The sequence below is a fragment of the Hippichthys cyanospilos genome, chromosome 4, assembly GCF_059441005.1.
Source record: "Hippichthys cyanospilos isolate Australia breed blue-spotted pipefish chromosome 4, RoL_Hcya_1.0, whole genome shotgun sequence".
Classification (NCBI taxonomy): domain Eukaryota; kingdom Metazoa; phylum Chordata; class Actinopteri; order Syngnathiformes; family Syngnathidae; genus Hippichthys; species Hippichthys cyanospilos.
This window is the reverse complement of record NC_142372.1, coordinates 6,756,594-6,776,132: the sequence shown is the minus strand read 5'-3', so window position 1 is coordinate 6,776,132 and position 19,539 is coordinate 6,756,594. Positions and strand designations below refer to the sequence as shown.

At 40.8% G+C, this 19,539-nt stretch overlaps 1 protein-coding gene across 2 annotated transcripts; it reads right to left on the bottom strand.

Annotated features, from left to right (window-relative positions):
- Window positions 1–1,242: 1,242 nt before the first annotated feature.
- Window positions 1,243–19,362, bottom strand: cyld (cylindromatosis (turban tumor syndrome)). Of its 2 annotated transcripts, XM_088413554.1 has the most exons (17): window positions 19,009–19,362; window positions 17,701–18,236; window positions 15,811–16,122; window positions 14,197–14,302; window positions 13,132–13,233; window positions 12,593–12,709; window positions 9,877–10,265; window positions 9,464–9,629; window positions 7,792–7,933; window positions 7,332–7,454; window positions 7,145–7,236; window positions 7,016–7,082; window positions 6,591–6,723; window positions 5,492–5,600; window positions 5,156–5,274; window positions 3,745–3,961; window positions 1,243–2,775 (listed from the first exon to the last, which is right to left on the bottom strand). In XM_088413554.1, the coding sequence occupies exons 2-17, from the start codon at window positions 18,190–18,192 to the stop codon at window positions 2,591–2,593; spliced, it is 2,871 nt and encodes a 956-aa protein (XP_088269680.1). In that variant the 5' UTR covers window positions 18,193–18,236; window positions 19,009–19,362; the 3' UTR covers window positions 1,243–2,590. The 2 variants fall into 2 exon arrangements, with proteins under 2 accessions (XP_088269680.1, XP_088269681.1); XM_088413555.1 differs by lacking the exon at window positions 12,593–12,709.
- Window positions 19,363–19,539: the final 177 nt, after the last annotated feature.

Genomic DNA, 19,539 nt, shown 5'->3' with positions numbered 1-19,539 from the left:
CATTATCTTTTATATGGATGTGCATTGTAGTAAATGGCGCAATTCTTTGGCAGATGAGCAGATTTAAAACAAAAGATGTTACACCCACTACAAATGTAGTTCCATCGTTTCGTAAACTGTATGGCAAAGCGCTCTGTCCAGTATTTTTTTTTCATCCAAGAATGTGTTGTTGTTCTTACGTGGTAGTAGTAAAAAAAAAAAAAAAAAAAACATGGGGGACAGAATTTGAAGAAAAAGGTTGAGAACCACTGGACTTTATCCACAATATTGTCCATGTCAAACCAAGAACCCTATAAATGAAAAAAAAAGGCCAAGCTGCGTGTGATCTAAGTCCAATTTGATGAATGTCCCTTGACGACCAAGTGTGTAAAACCAATCCTCAAAGGTTCAAAGTAATCTATCGATTCTGAAGAGCATTTGATAAAACCCATCATAATTACAATTTTTTAGATGCGTTTTAATAGGATTCATGACATTGATTTTCGAAACATTCCATTGAGCGGCGATCAAACTACGTCAGCAAACAGAAAATTCTCTGTTGACTTGTGTTTTACCTCAAGACAGTAAGTGGCGGTAGAAACCACTTCATGGTTATGTCTCGAAATGTCATCGTCACATCGCAGGCTATAAAGACAGATCATAAACTTTTTTCAATTTTTTTGTGGGTGTTAATAAATTTAAGTCAGATTTGTACGGATAGAACTGATGCCACTGTTGTGACACTCAATTGTGACACTCAATTTTAGTAGTTGAAGGAAAAAAAAACTATTACGTTTTTAAAAGGATTTACAAAATCAAGAAAAAAGATGTTATGTGTATAGTTTGCAAGGTGTGCACAAGGGTTAATGTCTTTATCATAAAAGTGCAAAAACCTATTTTCACAATTTTAACTCATTGACTGCCTTTGACAGCAATACACATTTAAAATAACTGATTTTTAAGAGACCTTCGACTTCAGGTAAGAACTTTTACAAGGGGCTGTAAAGACGTTTTTTTTTTTTTTTTAAATGATAAAGTGACACTCACCTTTAGCGTACCTTGTACAAAGAAGATTGTAAAAGAGGACGCCTGAAACCCAGGAAAAATCAGCTTACTAGATACTTCATACCTGTCGTCCAATACAAAAGCCCTATGAAAAACTGCATCAAAATAAAACTACGATGAAAGAATTAAGACGAAAACTCACCTTACTGCCCTCTTTACCCTGAGCATATGTTAAACAAAGTTGTCCATGACAGCACGTTATGTTGCGCCCTTCCAAAATGGCATTTATTTAACGAAACATGTACAGCAACATGACTGACATCAAATTCAACCTGTTACATTTGTGCACACTTGACAGACTGGACACAGAAATCAATACAAAACAAAATTTTAAAAAGAGACAACAAAAAAAATACCTCATTCGATTTTCAACACGTCTCCTGAAGGGAATCAGTGGCGGGACTCAGAAGTGCAGTAAAAGAGTCCCTGGAACAGTGCAAACCACCAGAAAAAGAGCCTCATCTAGAAACGGTTCTGAAACACATTTATCTGCATCCACTTCAAAAGCACCTCATAAAGTTGTTGTTTTTTTTCCTTTATTCATTCGCAATGCTTCTTCTTCAATAATCTGTGTCAGTAGCTGAAAACCTGACAGCATCATCATCAACCCTGTTTTATTTCCTCAAAAAAAAAGGGACTAACAAGATTAGATTAAAATAAATAGTATCAATATTTGATCACATCTCTGTTGTATCAATCTGCTGCGTGTCACATTTTGGAGAAAGGCTGTGAGTCAGGGGCCTGGACTCCCAAAAAGGCTTCGTAAACATGAAGACGCGCAGGACAAATACTGTACATGTTAGAAGCGGACACCCTGCAGATTTGCATTCTCGCACACACGTTTAAAAAACAAAACAAAAACAAAAAAAACAAAATAACCTGCATCCGCCTGACTAATAAATTAGCTCCCCCCCCCCCGTGACTTCCACCTTAAGAGGACTCTGAGTCAAAGTGCAGTTGTTCCCAGGGTGGAGGGAGAGGGACTGGGGCGGGGCTGTAAATGTGCAGTCAAATGGTTATAATGGCTACATTGGTTTCTGCAACACAAACTGTGAGCGAGGGGAATACAGAAGAGGGTCGCGGGAAAGCAAGACGTGGCGTGCGGACCGCATCGCTTCTCTAATGAGGTGTTATGAAGCGCTCCTGTCCTTCCCCGTGATTAAGACTAGCAGGACTCCTCTTCCTCTAAAGAGTCCTCCCACTTGTTTTCTACCCCCCCACCCCTCCCTCCATCTTTTAAATCCTTCTTGAGCTTTGCAGAGGCTCGGTTGAGCGATAAGAAGAAGCTACGTTGGACGACGTGGAGAAAACAACACTTCAACGAAAGCACAGTGCAAATAAAGCCCGCAGTGTCCCCCCCACTCCCAAACGAGTGGAGAGGGTAAACTCCACACTCCAAGCCATTCTTCGGTTCTAGTATATTTTTTTTTTTCATTGTGGGAAGTCTGCACCCCTGAGGGAAGGGGGGGGTGGGGGCAATCCCGTCCGTGGGGCTGGCAAAGGATGACGACGGAGAGGATGGAGGGTGCGCGTCGGTGTGGGGGTGCTACTTGTACAGGCTCATAGTGGGGCTCTGGTACATGCACATGTAGGCGTCGCACAGTAGCCGTCGAGCCTGCCCTTGGATGCTCTTGGGGTCGAGCGTGTGCAGCTCCTCGGGGGTCATCTTCAGGTAGGCCTCCACCTCGGGGCACGGCGACACCTGCGGAATGTTGAAGCCGTTCTGGCCTCCTGACCAAGCACAAGCCAGAAAAGATTGAAGATAGACACCTTATTAAATTTGGACCTTTGAAAATTGGCACAATTGTGATGGAATGTAGCAAAATACTGGGTGACTAAACAAAATGCAGACACTTTGCTCTTTGACCGGGATGAGAAATGGGAGCGCGGAGAGAAAAAAAAAACGTTATTTTGAATCTATTTTTAGATGTATTCTTTCTACAGGGACATGATGACAAACTGATGATTTTTTTTCACAGGTTATGTAGATTTCATTATTCAGTGTTTTACGTGGTATATTTTACATAATAAATTGATTATATTTGGGTGACTTTAATGAACATGCCATGAACATACATTTATTTTATTACATATAACATAAGTTTAATACTATAATGATGAATACATTTTGAGCATTAAAACAAGGCTAAGTAAGCCCATGTATTCTAATTGACAAAGCGTTTAATATGACAGGCAATTTTTCAATAAGGCAATGATAGATTGCATCATAATTATATTTCAATTAAATAACATATGATTAGCATTACATTTATATTCAATGTATAGAGCAGCATAGCTGTGTTTGACACAGTGTCCATGTTTTCTAAAATTCACTGTAACCCTTTTTAACAAGATTATTAAATAGAGCAATTAAACAATTGAAAGTTCTTAAGAACCAATGATTCAGCCAGCCAAAACCATTTTTTCTCAGTATTAAAGAAAAGTTAATGAAATAACAACAATAGCAATGACAAGAATAATTAGAATAGAGTAAGAATAGTAGTAATAATAATAAGAGTAATAATCTATTATTGCTCCAGTCATTAGTATTGAACCAGTAATATTGATTTTGGTATTTTCCCAGGTATTACATTAATGGCTGTTTGACCAACAGCACAATTTAAAAAAAAAAAAAAAAAAAAGTAAAATTTCACTCCAGAGTAAAAGACAGGTTTGTAGAGCATAATAACGGCAGCTTACCGTCTCGATCAGCCATGCTGTCGAAAAAGAGCCAGGTGGAGGCGGCGCTGCCATACTTGACAAAGGCCACGTAGTGACTGGTCTCTATGCACAGCACGGCGAACAGCTCCATCGTCTGGCGTGGGAACATTCCCTGACGCCCACCGCCTTCTTGTAGCTCCTTGGGGACGCACAGCTTGCCGTGCCGGTGACTTTTTCTCCTCGGGTGAAGATGAACCTGAACGAGTCCATCATGACTAAGAACGGGTACCAGTTCAAACAAATGGTGCGATTGCAAAATGGGGGGGCAGGGCTCTTTGAGTAACTTTCACTCACTAGAAATAATCAAGAACCGGTGGTTTAGGCTTCTATATTCAATTGCGATATTTTCACATTTTAATATTGATTTTAAGTTGTTTGCTTGTATCTATTATGTAACAGTTAATAATCATTTATCAATTGTATAGGCTACAGCACACCAGTTGTACTAATGCAGTGGTGCCAAAACGGATGGATATTCTTAAATTTTATTCTTCGCTTCGGATAATAAACTTGAAGATTTCTCAGAATCTGCGTCTAACACATTGGGGCCGCAAGAAATAAAATCATTTTACTGCGTTTGATAACTTCGGGGAATAATGTTAAAACACCGTGAATACCGCTCTGACTGCTACACTAGTCCCTTTTCTTGGTATTTGGCGCCCTCGCATGGTCAATCCATTTTAACGTGCATGGTTGCATCCATTTAGTCCCTCCAATTGAGTCAATTTCCATGTTCATTTTAAACGCAGTGAACCCAATCTGAAATTCTTGACACTGACAAAAAACATGCATGAACCCAAACATACACAGATAATCAAAGTGCACAAAACTGACAGCACACATATCAAGACTTTGAAGCAACAATACAGACGTGACAAATACTACAAAAATATTATACATATTTAGAGCTTAAATTTATGGCCTGGATTGACTCTTTCTCTAGATGATTTGTATAACATGTATTTCCACAATCTGTATTTATCTTGCTTATTTCATGATGAACATACCTCTAATGTATCCTATTTTGACCAGATTAGTCGTCTGCGAGTTTGATCTCATTTAAATGTACGGCAAGCATTTTTATTTCTTTATTTATTTTTGTTATTGTTTATTTGTGAGCATTTTTACAGCTTGGGCCTATACTGTATGCCACCAATGGTAACAGCCTGATGACAATTATTTTTTATAACTTCCATTGGCAGAGATTAGACGTTCATCCACATGTTTCAAACTTGCAAATGCATCTGAATCATAGATTTTTTTTTGCGCTACCCTGACACATTGCAATTGTGCCTCTTGTCGGCAAATTAAAGGCAAATCCGGTCACGTTAATCATGCAGTGTAAATCCTGCCCAAGAAGAGCAAGTGGCCGTTGTTGTTTGTCTTTTACCTGCGTATTGCACTTTTCACAGAACTGCTTAATCTTGCCCGCCGTGATGTCACCGTCATCATAGCAGTCTCTGCACTCAAAAAGGGCCAAGCCTCCGCAGATTCGACATTCCCGAGGAGCTGGGTGGTTAAAAAAAAAAAAAAAAGTAAATAAAAGAAAGTGGCTTTGGTGTGTGTGTATCTGAGTGTATTCTTTGTTTCACTCGGGCCGTGGTGACAACTCAGTGGAGTTTCATTACAAAGTAAACAGACAGACGGCGGGACAAGCATTGATCGCAAAGAACACGCACACACACACGGACACACACACACACAAAAGCAATCGGCTTGGACTCACTGTCTTCCAGAAGATCTGTGATGTCTAACTCCAATGAGGGGAAAATCTTGTTGAACATTTTGAAGTCCTTGCCAAAGCGCGGCATCTGGATGATAAGGCAGGAGGGAGCCTGAGGGGCAGGAAAACCAGAGGAGAGCAAGAGCTTATTATCATTCTGTACAAAAGCAACACAAACGAAAGCAGAGGCGTGTTTACGATTAAAACACGCATGACTGATCTGTCTTGCACGCTGCTTTACGTGTTTAAAGCAGGTATCAGATCACTAGGGGAGGCTGCTTTACATCTGGGATATGTCGCGTGGGATTGCTGTTCATTTAAGACCGCACAGCGGTGAGAGCCACTGTGGGAAAGCAGGACACGGACACAGACGAATTTATCAGTTGGAAAACATTTCCACTCGCTACCATTGCCATCATGGCTGCTCGTTGCACACGGAACACAAGAAGCAAAAATAAATGTTCAAAGACAGCCATGATGGATCCTGTGTAATATATTTAGTAGTATGACACTTCTCCAGCCTTTGTCATTCGTTATCAAGAAGGGTTAGTGTCTCAATATACGTAAATAGGAATTAATAGACATCCATCTATTCACTGTACTATTTGTCCACATTTAGGTCGTGAGTGGACAGGAGTCTATCCTCACTGACTTTGGATGAGAAATAGGAAAAGGTACAACCTGAACTGGCCAGCCAATCACAGGGCACATGTAGACAAAATAAATAACCATTCATTCCCACTCATAGTCATGACTACAGACAATTTAGAGCAAGTATAACAAAACTCAATGTGGAAGCTGCAGATAGTGTGAAACTTAAGTTGTTTTATATATATTTAAATATATATTTAAATATATATATATATATATATATATATATATATATATATATATATATATATATATATATATATATTTATTTATTTTTTTTTTTAAATGCGCACCGAGGTTACCTATGGCCGTTGGTGGTAAGTGATGTAATGATCAGACTGTTGCAGTGCCATTTTCTCAGATTCTTCCCACTCAACCATAGATTGTTGCGCAAGTCGAAAAAGGTTGCATAACACTGAACCGAATCAGCCAAAACCTTTTGAAGACTCACCTCGGCAAACTTAAGGTCACTGTTGATGAAAGACCACTCTAGGAGTTGCTGAATGGTGGGAACGCCGACCTTATCCTTTTTGTCCATGAAGATCTGGTAAAAGTAACAGTCCTGCACCTTCTGTCCTGCTGACCTGGAAAATGAATTTGATAATAAACCTTTATACATACACACACACACACACACACACACACACACACACACACACACACATACATACATACATACATACATACATACATACATACATACATACATACATATATATATATATATATATATATATATATATATACATACATACATACATACAGTAATTACTGTGCATGTTTAAATAACTTGTATAATGAGCTTGTATTTCAACAGTGTCTGAGATAGAAGCATCCTTTGGCCACTAGGTGAAGCTCAAGCTGAGCAACAGTTACCTTAGTTTGAGCAAAGGGTCCACCCGCAGTATGTGGTGGAACAGTATATTGAGGAACTCCTCTGGATCTGCATTACAAGGCGAATGACAATCAGAAGAGTCCAGGTTTGCACAGATGTTAATACCTTACCTTTTTCTTCTGACGTGAAGCCGGACGCAGCTTCTACTTTCTCCAAGATCCTCCTGAGTTTCATCACTTTGGTGGCACACACATACCCGTGTCTGAGTGACAACCAGAAGTGGGAGATTCCACTGTCCTTAAGCCCGTTTGTTTCCTTTTTTTTAATTGTATGAATTATAGCAGATATCACACTCACATGCGCAGGGGGTTGACTATTTCAGTGCGTAACAGTTCTTGGGTCTCTCTGTAATACTCCACGTCCGTCTTTGAGCGTGGCCTAAGCAGAACTGTGTCCAATACAGAGCTGAAGGAAAAAAGACTGAACAACAAAGCAAAGTTGAGAATTACTATGCTCAACTGATATTCAAGAACACTTGATGCAATAAATATAATGTCACATGGATTGTGAACCTAATAAACAGTACATGCAATCCTCTCAATCTAACATAAGCTTTGTATTATGTTTGTACAGTAGTAATTAAAACCTAAATCATAAGGTTGGTTTGGTTTGAAAGCCTTTTGGCGGTGTAAGTCGAAACAATCTACTAACCAGAATGTGCCTCAGGGCAGTATGTTTGAACAATGAAGTACAGCAGCTCATCAATATGTCAGAAACTCATTAGTGGCATTAGTGTGATACTAGAGGAGGCACTGACCAGAAGAGGGTTGAATCCAAGTAGCACGAGTTGTAGTGGCCCTGGATGCCTTTCTTCTTGCCGACCATGATGTCCAGGCCGTCTGTCTCACTGCGGGGTGGCGTGTTCTCGTGTACAATCTCACTTAAATAGCCACCAAAAGCTGTGTGAAGGGACACAGTTTCAACATGGTTCACTCAGCTCACTTACGTACTGTATATTTTTACTGCAATTTCTCTACCAGCCTAAATTACAAGGGGTTTATTTTTTTTTCTTAGCTGCTTTACTAAATAGTGATAGAAGCCAAATGCGTACACCCACCTATGTCAGTGCAGTTATAAATCAGAATTATAGAGAATATTTCTGTGAAAAAACGTTGACCATGCATATGATAATAACACGAATACCACAAGGTATGTCAATAAGGTAGCATGTAACATTCTTATGCCACTATGAAAACTATCTACCATATTTCTCTGAGAACAAGTCAAGTTTTTCCCTCTGATTTTTAATCCCATATTAGTGGGGTCGACTTAAAACCACACAACTCGAAACAGAAACAGAATTATTCGAATGTGAAATGAGTAATAGCATGTCATTTACAAGGCTTAAAAGAGTGTTTGCAGAGAACATCGCAAAAATGCACATTCGTCAAGAGCCGCCTAATTGTCTCTTGTCATCATTGAGGCTGCATGGCCCATTTTATTTTTTGACGGACTTTGTCGCATTATGAAAAGGAAAAGGTGACTTGTCCCCTTTTGCCTGTGGAAATTGTGCTTGAAGCCGACATGAAAGAGTAAAGCGGATGCTTGAAATTACTGACTAATGTCCCTTTATTAGGGTGCCGATTGCACACTTTGGTCTGCTATAAGGAGGGCAGAGGCAGATGCACTGCTGTCCGTTCATTTGACAACTGGTTATTCCTACCTTCTCTAGAGTTGCTATAGAATGAATTGAAGGATATAATAGAAGGATATTATAAGACCGAGCTAAATGGTATGCTGTTTTGGTGTTATACAGTGATGTCACACAATTTACGTAGCTAGCATTGGAATCACCATTGTGCTGCCTAATCAGGATTTACCTGATCCAAAACGAACTGTACTTACTGTGTGGAGGGAAAAGTAGCTTAAGTTAGGGGCGGCCGTGTCTAGGGCGGGTCGTCCAGCAACCAAAAGGTCGGCTGTTCGAATTGTGCTCTATCATGTGTCGTCGTGTCCTTGGGAAAGACCCTTCAACCACCTTGCCTCCAGTGCTGGTCAAAGGGACCGTAGGCACAAAATGGCAGCCATGCCTTCATCAGCCCGCCCCAGTGCAGCTGTTGGCTGCACAACACACTTTACCACCACCGTTGTTTGAATGTGTGAGTGCGTGAAAAATGTATCCATTGTAAAGGATCCAGAGTGTGTCCAGAAAACCATTGCATATTATATGAGATGGGTTTTTTTTCATTTATTTAAATTGTCTATGTTTGTCAATGTGAGCATGAATGAGTTGCTTCTTTCTATAGCCTCTTTCACACATAACGACTGGGAAAACAGGCAGACAAATGTCAGCGAGTACAGGCAGTGTGAAGGGATGTTCTGATACCACGGCTGAAGGCAGAAAATTACCCTGGCGACCGTGTCACTTTATTTCGTGTCTACGTCTTTAGAAAAGGTGCCAAGTGCCATTGAAGATATAGATGACTCACCAATAGAGTTGCAGCGCTCGATGGGGTTAGAGGAGTGGTGAAGCGACGGGAAGCGAGAGTCGGGCCGACAGCACTTGAGCTTGACAAAAAGGGCCTTCTTAGGCGGGCAGTTGAAGTAACGCGTGCCTTTGAAAGTGCCGTCGGTGCAACCCGGGCACTCCTCTTCCTGAAATATAATGTTTGGGAGATGTTAAAAAAAAAAAAAGCCACTCGAATGAGTGTTTGGACCACGTGACAAATTGTTGGCTTTTGTCATTTAAATTCAAATTTCACTGTAAACATCTGAAATAAGTTGATGATTAATTTAAACAGAAGCAAATATGATTACATATGACATTTTTTTTGACCGGATTATGGTGTGTGGTTTATAAGGCTCTACTATACCCAGCCCCAGTGTTGCTCTGTGTTCTCACCAGCTCCAGCCCAGCCAGGGGCTCCAACAAGCCTGGAGGTAGCCCCACCCAGCGGATGACGCCACAAAGAGGGGGGTTCTCCTTCACTTCCACCAGGGAGCCCACTTCCAGACCCGGCTGCCCTCTTGTAGGTGTTGCAGTCCGTGGTGAAGAGGGGGCGGTGGGAGACGGTACATCTACCTGCTCCGCCATTACAGACTGGACAGACAGCGAGAGCGGCCCGTGACTCATGTTGTCGATGGGCCCGCTCTTGCGGTTCAGACTGAAGGGTAGCGAGTGGAACTTGTTGTCACTAGTCAATGAGGCGGGCGGTGGTGCCCTAACAGGCGGGGGCGACTGGTTGAAGTCAGGGGGAGTTTCGGTGAGTGACTTTGCAGGGTCTTCCCCAACTGAAGGACAGAAAGAAGTCATTTAAAAAAAAAAGGAGGCAATAAAATACTATAGTAACATTTTTAAATTGACAACAAATACAGAACTGGAAAACACAGGGAATAAAAATTCCATGTCTTGAGATGAGTTGCCATTGCCATGATGCTTTTTAGCACCATCTGAAGGATGAATAGAGAACATCATGCACCCTGGCAACTGGTTTGTATGACATAATGATGAGGATGTCTGCCAGGCTTGTGGTTCGACTCGCGGCTAATGGGCTTGCTGTGTACAGTTTGCATCTTTTCCCCGAAACTTATACGGGTTTTCTCTGGTTTTCTATCTACGTGCTCTTTTCCATAATGTTGTAAACGTCCTCAAAAGTTCTATAGAGGCATATAATTTACGTATGCCTCAAAATCAATTTTTATCCATCACAGAGAGTGACTGTTTTACCATTTGCTGTTGACTAAAAAAGACATCACAGTTGGTCAGGACTCAGCAAAAGACCAATGATGACTCATCTGTTTTCTGAGCCCAGTAATATGTCATTTTCAAGCAGAAATGTGATTGGTCATTATACTGTATGAGCCCTGAGCAAAGGTGATATCAAAACATCCACCCCCTGGGTAGCATTCTTTTCTATTCTATTATATTTATTCTATACTATTAATAGAATGATTTTGCTCCTTAATGCATATTCCACAAAGACAAATATCAATCATACTACTGTAAAACAAAAATTTAGGGGTTGACTTCCACCTTCAGCAAAAACAAACTTCATGAATAAACAATTCGCCAACAGTAAACACAGTGCTATTTATCTTAAAATGCACACCACCCGAGTTAAAATTTAAAGAAAGAGCAACACTGTTTTGCATAGATATTCAGCAATGCTAATGAAAACATGAGTCATAATTCAAGTCAACACCTCAAGGAGGTCACCACCTGTTTGTGAGTCACAGCCGACTTTCACATTAAAAGTGCATTCTAAAGGGAGAGAAATGATGCATTTTTTTAAATAATCCGCTCCCATATTGAGACAAGGCAGTTATGAGAAAAATGTCATCAGATGAAAACATACAAAGTGTGAACTTTTATGATAAACACAAGTATAGGTAAAATGTGAAAAAAGTGATCCAACACCAGCGGAAATGAAGAAACAAGACAATCAGACTTTTACAAATGCTTAAGACACCAAATAGTTTCTCTTTTGTAAGTATTTTCTAGATAGGAATTAGTTTGCAGCCCTGAGCATTCATAAAAGCCTTTTCATCAACACGGACTGCACCATGCAAGTGGAATGTGACGCGAACAATGGTGATTACGGGGACAGGACTGCTGGGGAGGTCTTGGTGGCAAGCTACTGCGACTGACTGAGCATGTTGTAGGCTATGTGATTGTCATAGTATCATTTCATGTTTCAACATCAAACACAAGCTTAACTGTTTGGGAAAGTTTCATGAAATCATTAAAAAGCCCCACATTGCTTTGACATTCATGCTAACGGGAATGTCAGTCCATTTCTCCAATATTTTATAAAACAATGGCCTCGTGTATTATACAGATAAACAACGGCCTAGACATTAATGAATTCATAACACATCACATCAGTTAGGCAAGGATGATTACAACCAATCACGTCACCCGTTTTTTTGAGCCATAATTGGTCATTACTCTAGCCCTGCGCAACTGCGGTGTCATTTTCAATTCAACCGCCAAGTGACAATATGGTTGCCCCCAAGGGATAAAACTGGACGAATTTTGCTGTATAATTTACATTCCACGAACACAATGGTAATTATTAATACTGTGTTCAGACTAGTGGAGTTGTGGAGGCAACAGACAATACCATTATTCTAAATATTACTGTAAAAAAAAGAAAAAGAAAATGGGCCATTGACCTCCTACTTAACTCACTCTGAGCACAAATGTAAAGCAGGTTTGTTTTCTGTTATCTAGCCTTACTGTTCCCAATGTATACTGATCTTTTACCATATAATCAAGGAAAGAACACAACCACGATTTTTGGTTTAGGATTGCTCTACGAAAGCCCAATATAACATAGAACAGCAAGACCAATAACATGGTTCCTAATTCAAAAACAAATCTTTAAAAAAAAAAAAAATGCAATGTCTGAATAGATGGTAGTCCTCATTTGGAGTCGAGTCAAATACTAGCCCTGCCCCTCTTTGCAGAAATAAAAATCTTAAGTTTTATTTGCACCAGAATTCATCAGAATTCATTGAAAAAGATTACCTCACTGGAAAAAGCCAAAGAGATGCTTGTTCGGAAACAGGAGCTTGCCAGCAAGACTGCGGACGTTCATTGAGTGGCCGCATGTTACCTTCGTCAATGTACCATGTGCTTTTGGATTTGGTCTGCACTGGGGGGTCAACAGAGCTGCCATTTAAAGTATAGTAAAACTCTGACTTGCTTCTACTGCCACACTGATGAACTAATCCTGGAAAGTACACCACAACACAGATGCATAATAAATAGAAACGTGTGTGCGCGTCTTTGTGTTCTGCACAATTGTACACGAGTGTGCATGTCTGCACTGTGACATCATGTTTGCGACAGTGGATCGCTACATTTACCCTGTGATGACTAATCATCAAAGACGACAAAAGGAAAAGAATGTTGAGAGCAAATTATTGTTGAGTCAGCATGTACTTCTTTCACAGTTGTAACCTCTAAGGTAGTTAATAAGAGAAGAATAGATACAAAACCTTCTATGAAGTCATATTTTTTGTCTATTGCCTATGTATACCTCTTCAGAAATAAAATGTGTCGAAGCAACGCTGTCGTTGACAACCACAGAGCATACAAACTGCCCCTTTAAGAAAAAAACACAACTCATAAAGAATGTCTGTTTTGGAGTACCTTTGCTCTTCGGTTTGCTTTGGCCAGAAGACGACTTGTCGTTGTTGCTGCCTCTGGAAGCAAAAGTGTGCTTTTGCAGCCTTTGGTCCTGCATGGAATATTCTGTGTGGGCCAAATTAAATATTCAACATTAGAGGCACTTATGACATTGAGCTACTGAACACAACAAGCTGTATAGTTGAATAATGTCTGTGTCACTGGCTAAGTAAAATGTACTGTGTAAACAGAAGAAGAAAAATAAAGTACGAAGCGCCACTTTTAGCTTTGGGCTTTGACATGACAGTGGACAGCGTAGACACATGACAATGCTTTGTAAGTTCTTGAAAATGGCAGATCTTCATCCAGCATTGGTGTCAAGTCACAGAGCCACTCAATGTGGGAGGATTGTTGTCGAAATTGACAACACTGTCACTGTCACACACTGTTCTATAACAACTTGTCAAAATTCAGACTCAAAATATTTACGTGGTTGTTTAATCTCAAAACACATTCGGGGGTAAGTTATTAACGCATGAAAATGCACAGGTGCGGTGAAAGTCATTCCAGGTCCATCAGACTGTCTAAGGAAATACCAATATGTGCAAAGCTGTCATAGAATCTAAATGATAAAACATTATGTTCTGGTTAACATTTTTGTTCACCAAATGATTCTTTCAATATTTCCTCATGGTTTTGATGACCTGGCTATTAATGTACAAAGCAAATGTTTATTTTTTTTAAATATTTCTGAAAAAATGGATTAGCAAGTGGATCCAAAGTTTTGATGGTGGAGTTTTGTTTATTTGCAAACTAGCTCAAAGTTCTTGTCAAAAGAGAAAAGTAGAACTGTTACAAAAAACAGTCTGCATGGTGGCAAGTTTCAGTTTTTGTCACCCATTTACACATGTAAAACAGTTATGGCAGCACATAAACACATCAACATGTCAATGTGGCGAAAAAAAAAAAACGCTTGCGTATTTCATCTGAGAAAACAGCAGGGAGACAAAAGCCTCTCTGTTGGCAGCGTTAAGAAAAAGAAAAAACCCAGATGAGAGATGACATTTATCACAAAAGGCGGCGTCTCACCTGGCATTACGTCACAGATGGGGACAAGTCGAGTGTGCTCCAAACTGGCAAAGTTACACAGCAGCTTCCCGTCAATCATTCCGTCCCAGTCGCCGATGGGATTGTCCTGGGAGAGATGGAGCCATGAGAACTGCGTAACCCCTCCAGGTCTTAGCACGATTTTGAACACGCTTGCATGGTGATAACCCAGTTGTTCATCATCCCCACATAAGCAGCCCCCTCTGATTCAGATCCTCCTTAGAGCTGTAATCCCTTCCTACGAGTACAACCGAGCTATTCTTCCTCCTTGCAGTTTGCAATCCAGCGCGGCGTAAGCGTGAGAATGCGAGGCAGGGCAAGTGCAGTGATCTCCCAATTAGCTGCCCGCTTGCCCCTTTGCCATGCTATCGGGTCATACCACTCCAGGACACCCCACCCCCAACCCCCCGAGCGTGATTGCCTCCTCGTCTTGGTGTGGGCAGTGGCTGCGATGCGCAGCGTGGGCTCACTACCGCTTATGATCAGCAGTCAAATGCCGCCGTTACAATCTCGCTGTGACCACAACAGTACTCCCAACCTGACAACAGTAGTCATAGCTACCGGCTATGCTCGGCCTTGGCAACAAGAACATATTCCCTAAACATGTACATGTACATACAGAACAGCCCTCTAGAAAAGGTGGTGACACAATTAAATAATCTTACAACTGTTTGCAGGCAAGAATATTAAATTTAAAAAAAAAAATGGAAAAAAAAAGCCCAAACCTATTATCGCCTATTTCCGGGGTGTATAAACCTAGGTAGCTCAAGGGATTTTTTTTTTTTAACAGACAGATGTGCCTCATCAACCATAGATGAGGTTAAAAAAAAAGTTAACTGAAATGTGGCTGTAAAATAGTTTCTTCATGCAATCATATTATTAACATAACAAATAATACAATTCAGAAATAATATTGTTGGGTAATATATATATCGCCAATTATTTATGAAAATGTATTTAAAGAATAAAAGAAAAATTGTTTTGACTATAACAATGAATTATATAATTTACTGTAAATCAATTGATTAATTATAGAATGTAATTTAAATTAAAATAAATAATATCAAAAATGTGTTTATATAGATTTGGGGGGGGGGGGGGGGGCACAAAATGTAAACAACAAAGATGAAAGACTCCTGATAATGTAACTGTTTGGAACTTTGCCCAACCCGCACTAATTCGACCTTGTTTCCATAAACAACAAGGGCTGTTAAATTGAGTGATTTGGTGTTAAGGCATTAATGATTAATTAAGGCATTAATGATTATTTGTCAAAACATCATCATTGCAGGTGCCGCACACGCTGTGATTGGGGTAAGGACTAACAATATGTCATGATGATAGGAGATGTCATAGTAATGTTAACTTAACAAGTTTTATCTTCCTCATTAACAAAAACAAATATGTAGCAATGCCTTAAGATACAAGTTTAATTTGAGTTACAACCACACTCATAGCTTAACGGACTTGCAAGCCAAATCATCTTTCCGAACTGAAATGGACGGAAATACAATGAATCCGTTTAGTCATTATTTGAGGGAAAAAGTGTGAGAATGGAGTCGGTAGCAAATGTCTCATTTAAGCACAGGTACTTACCATGTCAACGCCCACGTAGTGACCCAGGGTTTCGTTACCCGGCAGCAAGTCGCAAAAAATGATGGTGCCTCTCTCAGGTCCCTCCCGGGTCTGCACCAGGACACGGGAGTTGATCTCTAGCGGCGGGTAGTCCTGATCCTCCTCGCCAGAGGCTACATGATCTGCCTCCAGTTCGCCCAGGTCGCCGTCATCGTCATCCTCCCACAGTTCCAGCTTGTCCAGGGCCACGAAAACGCCGCATTCGTCCTCGCAGCGGAACAGTTGGCGGCCCTGGAAGGAGCCCTCAGTGAATCCCTGGCCTCGACCCTCCTCCTGAAGGAAGATGAGAAGTCAAAATGACAATTGAAGCTGGGAATTGGAGTCGCAATGTTTAAAGTAACATTATAGAGGGGAAAAGTGTCACAAAAAATATTAATAATTATAATTATCCCTACACTGGATGAAATAGATTCTAAATATACTCCCAACATCATGTTATGACTGCATGCATTTTTTTATTGTCAAGCACAACAATTTCAACTTGGCCAAGTCACGTTCAGTACATTGGTCATTATTTGGCAAGAAGCATAAAATGTGAACCCAGCAATATGACCTAAGGTGTTTATTTATATTGAGCTGCAGGCCGAGCGCTCTAGTGCGACCGCGGCCCACTCGGCTGAGCGTTGCAGAATAGAAACAACATTGTGCTGAAATAAGCAAACCTTTGTGTGTGCACGCGTGTGTGTGTCGCCTCTGCAGGCATGTAGCACAGTACAAGTGGTTGTGTTTGACAGTGAGTTGCATTGAGGTCGGGGAAAGGTTCTCACTGCTGTCAGTCAAACACTACAGCTTTGTGTCATGCGCTGCAAAAATGCAGTTTATTTATTGTGGTTTCTTGAGTAAGCAAAGTGTTATGTCATTTATTTTTTTGTTTCATCTCAAGCAACAGCTTTGTATTTCGGTACAAGGTATACCATCAATTAGAACAAAAAAATCAACATTCACAAAGACTATACTACAGCCAACCGACCAATTAGAATGGATTTATGACGTCTACAGTAGTCAGTGGCAGCGAGTGGGCTAAAGGGAAAATCAAGTGTTTTTTTTTCCCCTTATAGTAATGCTATATGCGGAACCACTAGTCTAAACACAGTATGTATTCTAAATAAAATATTGGGTTTGTGCAATGCAAAACACAGCCACTTTATCTATATAAGGGAACAGGCCATTTTATCACTTGATGTCAACTGAAAAAGACATCACAGATACTTGGGGCTCATTGAACGTCACCTGACCAAACAGGTGAGCCCTTGATACAATTAATATTGATGTTTTTGTTGTTTTTTGCACATTACTGTTTAACTTAATTTAGGACAGTTATTGTGCAAGACTTGTATGCATTGTTTGTACTTTTCAAACATAATTGTCACTTGTAAATTATTATCCCATTATTTATTCTTTACACTTATGCTATTTCAGTTCAATTTCATGATGGTTTTTCAATCAGTCAATTTATATATTGTAAAATGCTCATTTGTAAAGTGTTGAGATATTATTGATAAATTAATAACTCACTCAGCACCAACTACTTCCAGACCTTCCTTTACCCTAATATTTGAAAAAATAAAATACTGTACATAATCATAATAAAGACGCATAAGAAATATCTTCAGTAAATTTAAAATAGATCTTTTATGGCTGTCAATGGCAGTAAATGAGTTCACTTGATCACTGGCAGCCTAGTTAAAACGGGTAATTTTACATCTATAGCATCAATGCCAGTGAATGCGTTAATATTCGTTCCATGCAATGTTTGACATAAAACCTATCTGACAGTGTCAATTCAAAGTATATCACTGTACAGGCAGACATATTGGAAAAATCTCAATGAGGATAAAAAGTGGTTCTTACCAATAACTCTACTCCAAAGAGGATTCCCGAGAGGGCTCTGTCAGGCAGTAGTGACCCCTTGAAGCGCACCACCCCGGGCAGAGGTTCATCCCCAGAGCGCAGCTGGACACGTACCTTGGAGCCACAGTCAATGTCACGGACACGTTCCAGCCGTGACTTGTTGCACAGCAAGGCATAACGTTCCTCGCAGTTGGTGATGGGAAAAAGCAGCTCGGCCAGCTTCTCGTCGATCTCCAGGACGTCGCGTTCATCCAGGCTCAGCACCACGTTGGTCTGGTCCAAAATGCGCAGGCTCTTCTTGCCTTTGCATGGCGGCAGCGTGCGTCCAAGGCTGTTGCGCTCCTGGCACGCCTGACCCAGGCTGCCGCGCAAGATCCACAGGGTCTTCTGGGGGGGCTTCTCCACCGTGCACTCCTTCACCACCATGTAGAAGCGCCAGTCCTCTCTGAAGCCTCCGCTGGGCTTTTCCTGGCTCCACAGGACCGAGCTCATGGCTGCATGCTAAGCAGCAAGGGCAGCATTGTAGCAATTGGAGTCTGCAACAAAGAAAATGGTGAATTTCCAATGAATGACTCCCATTTGTTAGGTAATCAACTCACAGAAAACAAACATCCGTTTAGAAATGTTGCATACTGTTGATCTTAACTACATACATTTACTATGGAATATATAAGTAATTTTATGGAGATTATTTCCTCCAAAAACGTTCTGAATACCATACGGTGTAAAATTAGCGATTGAGCAAAATCTGTGGAGAAGTTGCCGAATTAAGACTTAATTTCAATGTCAATGCATTGCCTTCGAATGGAATGTTGTCCCTTCCAATATGGCCGCCATCCAGGCATGTCGGGTAGCCGGGCTGCAGAAGCTCGGTGGCGTATTTCTTCATGTCTGTGGCCTTAACCTTTAAAGAGGCCTATTACTATCTGCAGTTGAGTATAGTATATGAACACCAATTAGGGAAAACAAATATTGCTTTCGTGTAATAGCTGAACACCTACTCATTTGAATGCGCTAAAAAAATAATAATAAACAGTGCGCAGGATGCGACGCATGGACTTCCCCCTAGGCATATTAATTCCGTAATGAAAATGCCACATCCGCCCAGAGTGGTGACGAATGACAGGACGTTTTTTTTTTGGTCAACGATGAACCCCGAAAATGTAAAATAAAGACCTCTTGTCAATATCATACAAATTAATACCAGGCTAGTTAGCCGACATGACAGCCAGGCCCCCATCCAGCCAGCGCTCACCCACTGCGGTTCAATCTCACCAAACAAAATATCAACGACACGGACTGGCTTACCTTTTTTGTCGTTGGTTGAGAGAATTTGGCGTGACGTGTCACGTCACAACAGCCATTATTCCAAATCGGCGTTTGGTCTCCGAAATCAAGTCCGAACACCGCCGTGGTCACCTCTGCTTACCTAAACGGAAAGCTAATGCTAATATGCTAACTGCTACCCAACCGGCTATGCAGCGTGTAATCAAGCTAAAGTGAAGCAAACCAGCAACCCGACAGCGAGCACGTCGACGGGGGACCGTCGCGGTCTACTAAACAATAACGACATTTAGATACATACATTTCTCAAAATGCATACAGTATTACGTTGCGGCATATTTGAGCTATATTATTTACATGAGAAGACCACACGAAACCTGTGGTATTACGTCATCGGAAGGAAGCTCGTTAATTGGTGGTGCATGTTTTTCTCGAGATGCCGATTGGCTGAAGTTTGTTTCTATACGAGTCAGTGGGGGTTTCCCATGGAATGCACCAACATCGAAGTTAGGGTGCGCCGTAGCTCTACAGTAGCCTGAGCAGATAAGTCAATTA

What these genes read in the sequence shown, in the direction of transcription:
- cyld (XM_088413554.1), bottom strand. Translation starts at nt 18,192, where the DNA reads ATGAGCTCGGTCCTGTGGAGCCAGGAAAAGCCCAGCGGAGGCTTCAGA. An exon ending in AAGCAAACCGAAGAGCAAAG is followed by an intron (nt 12,710 to 13,131) that starts GTACTCCAAAAC and finishes TGTACTTTCCAG; the next exon opens with GATTAGTTCATCAGTGTGGC. An exon ending in CGAGCGCTGCAACTCTATTG is followed by an intron (nt 7,934 to 9,463) that starts GTGAGTCATCTA and finishes CCCTTCACACAG; the next exon opens with CTTTTGGTGGCTATTTAAGT.